Source organism: Aplidium turbinatum, chromosome 6, assembly GCF_918807975.1.
Source record: "Aplidium turbinatum chromosome 6, kaAplTurb1.1, whole genome shotgun sequence".
NCBI classification, from domain to species: domain Eukaryota; kingdom Metazoa; phylum Chordata; class Ascidiacea; order Aplousobranchia; family Polyclinidae; genus Aplidium; species Aplidium turbinatum.
This window is the reverse complement of record NC_137477.1, coordinates 15209141-15219862: the sequence shown is the minus strand read 5'-3', so window position 1 is coordinate 15219862 and position 10722 is coordinate 15209141. Positions and strand designations below refer to the sequence as shown.

Below are 10722 nucleotides of genomic sequence, written 5' to 3'. Positions count from 1 at the left end.
GCACTGATTACAACACAATGCCAGGGATCCCTAAACAAACCGGGATGCGAAACTAACGGATTATCCGCTTAGGATCGTAACAACAGTAGTGCTATCATCATGTCGCGGAGTGCGCGCGTGGCGGTGACATGTGATTTTGCCAATAGTAATTCACGTTTCGATTTTGCCAATAGTAATTCGCAGTTCACGTTTCGTTGTTCTTATTCACTGCTGTACCTCTCCCGTATTTGTTACCTTGCCGTGGTGGGGAGGCTTGAGTACCTCAAGGATCCTGTGGGCTATACCGACGGGTGCTCGTAGCCCCTGGCAGGTCTAACCATGTCAGGCAGGTTACAGGTGAGAGGTCAGACAAAAGACAGTACAACAGCGGGCAGACAGAGCCTGTCAGCCTTGGACGGCAGTTCGTCTAGGGGAAAGCAAACCCTGATTCAAAAACCTCCGCTGTCTTGCGGCTACATCTAGTCCTGGAAAAGGCTACGGGAGTCAACCCAGACAGAAAATCCAGAGTGGAGTACGTGAGGCGGTCGACTGTCAAGCTCTGACATCCTTCCGGCAACTCCTGCAGCCAAACCGTCGCCGAGCGTCACGCTTTGCGTTCCCTCGGACCATGCCAGAGAGGCAGAGAAGGGGTCCTGTGTTTTTGGGCAGCGCAAGACCTTCATACAGACGCCCAGGCCAGCACTCTGGAGAGGCCACTCCAGTCGCCCCCATCCCTGGGTGCGAAAAACAAACCGGAGAACAGCAGTCTACGGGTTATAAGTCTTTGCTAATTTGACGTAAAAGCAAGACGCCACGGGTTGTCTTCGACAGTGGCAAAGATCCTCGAAATTCTACTGGTTCAGCTACCGCCCGCTTTAAGCCGGGCAGCCCCCGGCCAGTTTGGTGCTGACCCGTCACGACTTACCTGCTTCATTGGGTGTGTGGAGCTTAGAGTCTTACACGATAGGTGGGTTGTATGCCATACACCAGACAACAAAGTAAGAAATGACAGAACTAAACAGAACCCTCCAGCCATTCGTATTGCAAGCTGGAATGTACGAACTATGTGTACTGGTCTATCCGACGACTTAAGAGATATACAGGACTTTCGTAAGACTGCAGTGATCGATCGCGAACTCTGCAGATTGAACATTGATATCGGCAGCAATGGCCGAGTGGTTAGCGCGTTGGGCTCGCAGTCGAGAGCCTGCATGTTCGACTCCACCCACCCGCACTTGCTGTTGTTTCTCTGGACAAGAAACTTTACGATAATTGTCTCTACCCAGTGATCGATTTCGAGTAATGGGTAGTACCAAATTTAAGTCATAAGTAGAGTAGACAACCGGAAACAGACATTGCCGTCGGCTGCAGCGTGGGTCAGGTGTACGTCGGAAGGTGTACACCGATGCATGGCGCTCAAGTCCGCTTTCCCTCAATGCAGGATAAAGATAATAAAACAAAACAAACAAAAATAGCTGCTTTGCAAGAAACAAGACTTCCTGACAATGGGTCCCTAAAGGAGGACTCCTATACCCTCTTCTAGAAAGGGAAAGCAAGGAATGAAACCAGAGAACATGGGGTTGGGTTTGCCATTAGAAATACCATGCTGCACAGTGCACATGATAGAACCCCCTACGGGAGGATCAGAAAGAATCCTTACACTGCGCCTTTCCACGCATAAAGGTCCTGCAAACCTCGTGTGTGTATTTGCCAACACTGCAGGCCACACCTGAAGCCAAGGATCAGTTCTATGAGCAATTAGACAAAGCTGTTCAGGAAATCCCAGCATCAGAGCACATCTTCGTCTTGGGGGACTTCAACGCCAGGGTGGGCGCAGACAATGAGTCTTGGCAGACTGTGCTGGGTCACCATGGGATTGGCAAAATGAACGACAACGGGCAAAGGCTCCTCAAGCTTTGCTGCTACCACAACCTTTGTGTAACAAACACTTTCTTCCAAAACAAAGCTATCCATAAAGCAGCCTGGCGACACCCCAGATCGCAACGATGGCACCAGTTGGATCTAGTCATCACACGACGTACCTCTTTAAACAGTGTCTGTAACACAAGATCATACCACAGTGCAGACTGCGACACTGACCACTCTCTTGTTGCCTCATGGATATCAATAAGGCCCAAGAGGCTGCATCACATCAAGAAGAAAGGCCAGCCAAAAATTGATGTCAGCAAAACCTTTCTTCCAAACAAAAACCAGAAGTTCTTTGAACGTCTTGAAAAAAGCCTGAACATTGTCCAGACTCAGGACGCAGAACACATGTGGGAGTCACTGAGTAAGACAAGCCACCGTGCAGCCGTCCAGACCTATGGAGAGAGAAGGTGCGGAAGAACACAGACTGATTTGAAGCACACATCTCTATGTTGGAACCTATTATCGACCTGAAACGTAAAGCACTGCTCAGCTACAAACAAAACCCGAGCAGTCAGAACCTACAAGCCCTAAAAGCCGCCCGACACAAAGCTCAGCAAACCTCACGCCGCTGTGCAAACAACCACTGGAATCTGCTGTCAGAACGTATTCAGTCTGTGGTCACAGCGGTAAACCATAATCTCTTCGTGGGAAAATTGTAACATAAGATTCCCGAATCCGTTCGTCTGTATGTAATGACCGAAGAAACACTCTTTTGAAAAAGACGGAAATTTTATCCAGCTGGCAAGCACTAAGCAAACAGATAAATATGCCTCCAACTTTCAAGCAACCATTTTACGAATGACTAGAATAATTTGCGATATCTCAAACTCACGTAAACAGTAACTGTGACGCAATAATGAAAGACATTGTCACGCAATTCAAACAGGTGTTCAAAGGTGGTGATGCAATGTTTCATCAGGTCTTACGAACGATGGTGCAATATTTGGACATTTTCTAGCAATTTCCATGACGTAAGATGCCAGCTAGGTTAAGTAGACCATAACGGTTTTTATATGACGTTTGATTTGGTGAAAATTGTCTGTAACATAGCGGCCCCTAGTTATGACAGTCTAACATGACATAACTAAAAAAGAATTTAAGGAAAATTTTGAGCCAATGAATAAAAACACACGATCTATACACAAATTGTTTGAATCACTCACGTTTAAGTTAATACGCAAATATAAAGGGCATGCAAAGAATGAACAACAATAAGAATAATACACGACGATACATGAAATTGGTACCATAGGTACACGCTAAAATGACGCTATCCGCAGACAAAACCAGGCTCAAACCCCAACACTTAGGTGTTCTTTACGGGGGCGAGGCACGAAATATCCCTCAACACGTAGTCTACTTTCACTTTCCCCGTACTCTCATCACAGTTGCAGACGGCAACTTTAGCTCTACGAACCACAGGCTTCCCTTTCCTAATTTGTGGGACTACCTCATGCACCCTCCCAAGTTGATACTTCCCACGTTTACTAATGTCTTGGAGAGAATCCACCACTACAAGTTGACCAGGCTCCAAATTGTCGGCCATTTTTTCCGGCCCTGAAGCCCTGGCAAGTAAAAATCGATCCATTTACTCCAAAACTGCTGAGAAAGTGACAAATTGAACCGATAATCCCTTCTTAGTTGGTCACGATCATGTGGTTGCCCAACAGCACAGTATGGGTCTAAGTATGGGGTCAAAAGTGAGGCAGGGGTGATGACAGTAAAATCCCTAGGGTCGTCACTCAAAGATACCAAAGGGCGTTCGTTCACGATCCGAACGGCACTGCCTGTGTACGTAAGCAGTTCAATGAAATTGGGCTTACGAATTGAAGAGTCCAAAATGTGAAAAAAGTACTTAGTCATATCGGCCACGAAATCAAATCCACTAAGCCGAAATCTGGCCAAGAGATCTGCCAGAGGGTTTAACAAATCAGGACCCGAAAACATTACATCATTAACACAAGTTCCTCGAAATTCAGACTTGCCATCGTAAACAATACGCTTTTTTAATTGTGACGTCACAAAGTATGGTAGATACCACTCAAATCTCTTTACATTTTCTGCTTCACCAGCACGCTCAATATAGCCATTAGATTTAAGATCCTTCATGGTGTCAGTAAGAAAATCACGAAGTTCAGATTGTTTTAAAGCCTTCTTCCATCAAGCAGCAGCTCTATCTGACGCCAACACAAAATTGTTAGGTAAATCAATATCCCTTCAACGGTACAGGTATCTCAAATCGACTATCTTTCAACTCAATATTCGGTTCAACAAGTTCTCTAGCCAAAATGTCATTGCGAGACAATTCACAGGTTTCATTTTGCAAGGTCAAATCCTGAATGACTTTATTCAAGTCTGCTATTTCCATATCACGAGACTCAATTTTACGCTGAAAGCCAGAGATGACATCCGACTCTAAAGACGTCTGTACTCTGCACACGTTAGCAACGCTTTCATCTAAGGGTGACTTACCACCACAAGCCAACCAACCGAGAGGAGTGAGCAAAGCATGTGGTTCACTTCGATTTTCACCAACACGCTCTTCTTTAGCCCACATCAAATAAGCGTTGTCGTTGCCAATCAGTACATCTACAGTACTACAATCATTCAAATGAAACATATTCACGTCATGAAAATGACGGAAACCTTTTAAATCCTGCTTATGCGGTAAAGTTTTAACATCGTCAGCCCAAGCTGGGTTAACCACCGAAGTTATATCACAAAACAGTTCATCTGTCTCTAACGACTGAATGTTGAGTTCAACAAGGTCAGCACAAGTAGGTTTCTGACCAGCCAGAGTATCCATTTTAAACGACGTTTTATCATACGGTTTAACGCCAAGTTCGCACACCAAATCACTCGAAACAAACGTCAACTGCGAACCAGGATCATGCTGACAATACACCAACTTCGATTTGCCAGTCATTGGATTCAAAACACGAGCAGCAGTAATGCGGTTAAAGGCTGCTTTAACATCTCCAATCTTAACATTACGCACTGGAACTCTGGCACCAGCATCATCTTTGCCAATCGAATCCAGAGAATCACAAGACGTCACATAAAAATCATGCAGAAGAAAATAGTGTTTCCTATCGTTGTTAGGGCCACACTTACGACAGTTGTTTGCATGAACGCAATCCTTAACCATATGCTGGCGCAAACAATTCAAGCATTTGCCAGCTTTCACAATGACAGCTCTCCGATCTTTAGGTGTCAAGGGCATAAATTCTTTACAATTAAACAAAAAATGATATTCAACTTGACCACGTGACGAACAATAAAAACATGCCGGTATGTCACTACGACTGGCCACACCACCGCGCGGTGCGCCAACAGCAGTCGAGTACTGCGGACTCCCTGAAATCACATTATCATGGGGTTTCACCGACGTCTGCCGAACCGGACATGAAGGCAATTTTCCTTCGCCAAACTTTTTAAAATGCTGCGACTCACCAGAATCGCCCATTAGCATAATGCTAAAATCAATCGACTTGCGCGTTTCCTTCCGTACTACAAATTCAAACAAACTCTGAAAAGTAGGCTTATCAGTACCACCATACTGATCACCTAAAAAGTCAAGATAACGCTGCTTAGCATCAAACGGGAGTCGCTTAGCCAAATCCAAAACAAAACGTCCTTCCAATTTGTCACGCTGACCATAAGCTTGCGCGTAAAGCAGACACTGCGACAATTCATCTTTAAACTCTTTCAAATCACTGGAAAAGATCGAAGTCAATTTGCTACCATAGCGATACTTTCTAATTTCCGGTTCGGCGAAAAGACCTCCACGAACTCCAAAACGCTGGGACAAGCGAGCTAACGACATTTCTATCCTGTCTTCCTCTGACAAGCCAGGAGTGTCGGAAACCAAATTAGCAATCGTTTGCGCAGCTGTTCTAACACAAGCTGCTTGTAACAAAGTCAAACGAGTTCCTTTAAAGGGCGAAGCTGCCATTAAGGCTGTAACATGATTTTTAAAGAAGATAAATGGCATATTATTACCATCGTAACCAATCAAGGCCGCCTTATCGAAAAACGTCCTACTATTTTGGTATTCAAAAAATCAATCCTGCTGTTGGGAACTCGATTTAGCGGGAGAAGACAAGCTATATCCCTTAAGGGGCTGAGGGGGTTCAGTCACATGCACAGCCTGATCACGATCCTCACACACGTTAAAATCATTAGACGCGACATGCCTCTCACAGCCACCTAAATTACGTGTAGCTGGGCGATCCAAAACTAGCGGCGCAGAAAACTGTGAAGGGGGCAAAGCATTACTGCTAATGGCGGCCCCGTGACCTGCACGCTCTGGGGGAGGAGTTCGGCTATAATTCGCAGGCCTTGGCTCAACAGCCTTCCGAAGATCCTTAGCCGCGGCCCCGAGACCTCCTGAAACAGCTGGAAAACGTGTGGATTGCACTGGTCCACTTACAGATTGAACAGGCGTCTGGAAAAGGTTATGTAAATTAAACTGTGATTGATGTTCACTTCTGGAATGCCTAGAAGATCCCTTCTTAGAGCTACGCCGGGAGCCCACCTCTGATCGATATTCAGCTAAAGCCAACACCTTACGTTGTTCAGCCCTCAACTGTGCGTCTTTGAGTGCAAACTCAGCAGCTCTTGCTTCGGCCTCAGCTTGTATCTGGAGCTCCTCTCGTCTTAGCTGTAAGTTAATTTGTGTAACTATCCGAGACGAACTCCTAGTGCTTACATTTGAGGCGCTATCCTCAGGATGTATGTCAGCAACCAACATATCTGAGAACTCACTTACTTTTTGTTCGAAGTTATTTTTCAACAAGTTAAATTCGGGATCTACCTTATCACGAAGTTCTGCCAAAATTGCAGAGTTAAAAATTTTACTCAAAAGAGCATGGAAATGCCATAATTCCTCTTCTAAAGTAGATAACTTAGATCTAAAAATTAACAATTCTTGCTTATCACCCAAAGAACCTAGGGCTACAGAAAGTTCCCCAATTTGAGTCAAAATATCCCTTCTAAGATGCCGGGCCTCTCGAACTGACTTAGCCTCATCGTTACTGGGTCCCTCCCCAGAATGGCCTGCCCGACCGCAATGAACATCATCAGGCTTAAACTCAGTCGAGTCGACGGCGGCCGAGTCCCTGTCGCCACCGAGTGTAGACATATTAAATGCTGGGGCGAAATTTAACAATTAAAAAATTAAGTTACACAAACACACAACATTATTACAGTAGTTATAAAAAACTTAACTGCAAAGACCGTAAAAATACAAAAAGAATTTAAATGCACAATACCGTAGTTGTACTGGTTATATGAAGTCCTAAAGTTGCACAAAACTTGCTTGGATTCGTCGACTTGAATCTTCAAGCACAGATCGATTGTCTTTAATCTTTTCTTGCCAATGAATGTCAATGTTGTTTTTTCTTCAGAACCAACAAAGAAACGCCTTTAATTTTTAGCTTGAAGTTCTTCAGTACCAACTGAGAAGAAACGTCTTTAATTTTCTTGTGCTTCTGTAGACTACCAACCAACAAGATCTTCTTTTATTATTTCTTTGCTTCTGTAGCCTACCAAACCAACAACTTCGTCTTTTATTCTTTTGCTTCAGTACCAAACACTAGACAGAGTAACGTCTTTTATTATTTCTTGCTTCAAGTTCTTCTTGGCCTACCAGCTAACAAGCCACGTCTTTTATTATTTATGGTCACAGCAGTAATCCATAATCTCTTTGTGGGAAAATTGTAACATAAGATTCCCGAATCCGTTCGTCTGTATGTAATGACCGAAGAAACACTCTTTTGAAACCGTCTATTCAAAATTGTATTTCTGTAAAATTAGCCACCTGGCTGTCGAAATTGGGATACAACACGGTGGTAGACCACTAAAAGTTGTCACTACAGAACAGATTACTTAGATAAAAGACGGAAATTTTATCCAGCTGGCAAGCACCAAGCAAACAGTTAAATATGCCTCCAACTTTCAAGCAACCATTTTACGAATGACTAGAATAATTTGCGATATCTCACTCACGTAAACAGTAACTGTGACGCAATAATGAAAGACATTGTCACGCAATTCAAACAGGTGTTCAAAGGTAGTGATGCAATGTTTCATCAGGTCTTACGAACGATGGTGCAATATTTGGACATTTTCTAGCAATTTCCATGACGTAAGATGCCAGCTAGGTTAAGTAGACCATAACGGTTTTTATATGACGTTTGATTTGGTGAAAATTGTCTGTAACAGTCTGCATCAGACAGTGGCAACATAAGAAAAATGTATGAGGGCATCAAACAAGCAACAGGAAAACCAATCAAAAAGTGTGCCCCCCTTAAAGCATCGACTGGCGAGATCCTTACAGACAAGGACAAGCAGATGGCACGCTGGGTGGAACATTACCTGGAAATATATTCAACAGAAAACTCAGTCTTTCAAGACGTGCTAGACAACATTGAAGATCTACCTGTTATCGCAGAGCTTGATGCAGAACCTACTTTAGAAAAACTGAGTAAAGCCATTGACTCTATGCAAAGTGGGAAAGCACCGGGAGAGGATAACACTCCAGCTGAGGTCATAAAGTGTGGGAAACCTGTCCTACTAAAACCACTGCACGACTTACTGCGTCTTTGTTGGAAAGAGGGCCAAGTACCGCAGTCCATGCGCAACTCCAAGATCATTACTCTGTACAAGAACAAGGGGGATCGCACTGATTGCAACAGCTACAGAGGCATCTCTCTGCTTAGCATCGTGGGAAAAGTCTTTGCCAAAGTGGTCCTTAGGCGCCTTCAGGTATTGGCCGACAGGGTCTACCCTGAATCTCAGTGCGGGTTCCGCGCCCGGAGGTCCACAACACACATGATTTTCTCCGTACGACAGCTTCAAGATAAGTGCCGTGAGCAGCAGAGGCCGTTAGCCTATACATCGCCTTTATTGACCTGACGAAGGCTTTTGACCTTGTTAGCAGGAGAGGGCTGTTTCAGCTACTGCAGAAGATTGGGTGTCCCCCACAGCTGCTTAGCATCATCATCTCCTTTCACAAGGACATGCAGGGTGTGGTCAGCTACGACGGGGAGACCTCTGAACCCTTTGCAATTCGATCTGGTGTGAAACAAGGATGTGTCCTTGCGCCGACTTTGTTTGGGATTTTCTTCTCTCTGTTGCTGAACTTTGCATTCGGTCACTCCACATAAGGAGTCCACCTACACCCCCGCAGTGATGGGAAACTGTTCAACCTGGCCCGACTGAGAGCCAAGACAAAGGTTCGTACAGTGCTGATCAGAGAACTGTTATTTGCCGACGACGCAGAACTGTCAGCACACGTCGAGCACGAGCTGCAGCAGTTGCTCAACTAGTTTGCACACGCCTGTAGGGAATTCGCACTGACCATCAGTATCAAGAAAACAGTAGTCATGGGCCAAAATGTCCCCAAGCCACCTGTCATCACAATAGGACCAGAAGCGCTCGAAGTGACAGACCACTTCACCTACCTTGGTTCAATGGTCACCAGCAACCTGTCCTTAGATAAGGAAATCGACAGACGGATAGCCAGCGCTGTAGGCGTGATGACTCAACTCGGGGCGAGAGTGTGGGACAATAATCTTTTGACACTTAACACAAAACTCAAAGTGTACCGTGCATGTGTTCTTAGTACTCTGCCGTACGGTAGTGAGTCCTGGACCACTTATGCCGGACAAGAAAACCGCGTTGAAAGCTTTCACCTTCGTTGGTATTTCCTGGAAGGACAGAATACCCAACACCACTGTTCTGGAACGTTCTTGCTCCCTGAGCATGCACCTTCTCCTCTGCCAGCGACGTCTACGCTGGTTGGGGCATGTATCCAGAATGAAGGATAGGCGCATTCCCAAGGACATTCTGTACAGTGAACTTGCTACAGGGAAACGCCCAGTAGGACGACCTGCATTGCGTTACAGAGACGTTTGCAAACGCGACCTGAAGCTAACTGACATAGACCCTGCCAGCTGGGAACTGATCGCAGCAAACCGCAACAGTTGGCGCTACGAAGTCAGTGCGGGTCTAGCAAAAGGTCAGTCGAGGTGGAGGAAGCAACTAGAGCAAAGAAGACAAAGAAGAAAAGAGAGACAGCAGCCTCAGAACTCCTCTGATTTTATATGTCCAAACTGTGGACGAAACTGCCACGCCAGGATTGGACTTCGGAGTCACATGAGAAGCTGCCGTACACAGAGTGCTACCATCATCTGAAAATATGGAAGGATGCCTACTGGAAGATTACAAGAATAAATTAAAAGCCATAGCAGATTAGGTAGAACAAGCTAGTTAGTACTTGACCAGCACAAAATCAATACCCTAGCAGGTAGAAGGCCTACCCTGTACAGATAAGACTACTCATTGCAATTTTAGGAACTGTAACTTGGCCAATTTCAGCAGCTTGAGACAAAAGTTGACTTTAAACTTGACGAAAGTTTAAGCTTCTGTACGTTTTACCGGGAAAATTCACCTCAGATCCCACAGAAGGACGTTTTGGATGGTACCGCCAAGCCAATGGAGGTAACCTTTTTGATGTCAATAAAGCAGCTTGTCGAAGCGGAGAAGAAAATTCGGACATTGAGTGTTTTGCAACAGCACGGTTTGCTGGCAGCTTCAAGGCTGAATAATGAGGAAGTCATGCCTTCACGGCATACTAATGGTGGTAGAGAGAGAAGTGCAGACGACCCAGGAGTAAAGTGGTTGACCGAACATTTGCTGATCGTTGCTGTGCATGGACTGGAAGATTTGTCCCAATATGATGCAAACGTAGCTTTTTATGTTAGTGGCTACATTGCACGCAGCATTACACGCTGATGGAAATGTGAATGC

General features: G+C 45.1%; 1 protein-coding gene across 1 annotated transcript; it reads left to right on the top strand.

Moving 5' to 3' along the window:
- Window positions 1–1043: 1043 nt before the first annotated feature.
- On the top strand, window positions 1044–2379 carry LOC145772440 (protein CFDP2-like). Its single transcript, XM_082584319.1, has 2 exons — window positions 1044–1157; window positions 1702–2379. Exons 1-2 carry the CDS (start codon window positions 1044–1046, stop codon window positions 2377–2379), a joined length of 792 nt encoding a protein of 263 aa, XP_082440445.1.
- The last annotated feature ends 8343 nt before the right edge of the window (window positions 2380–10722 follow it).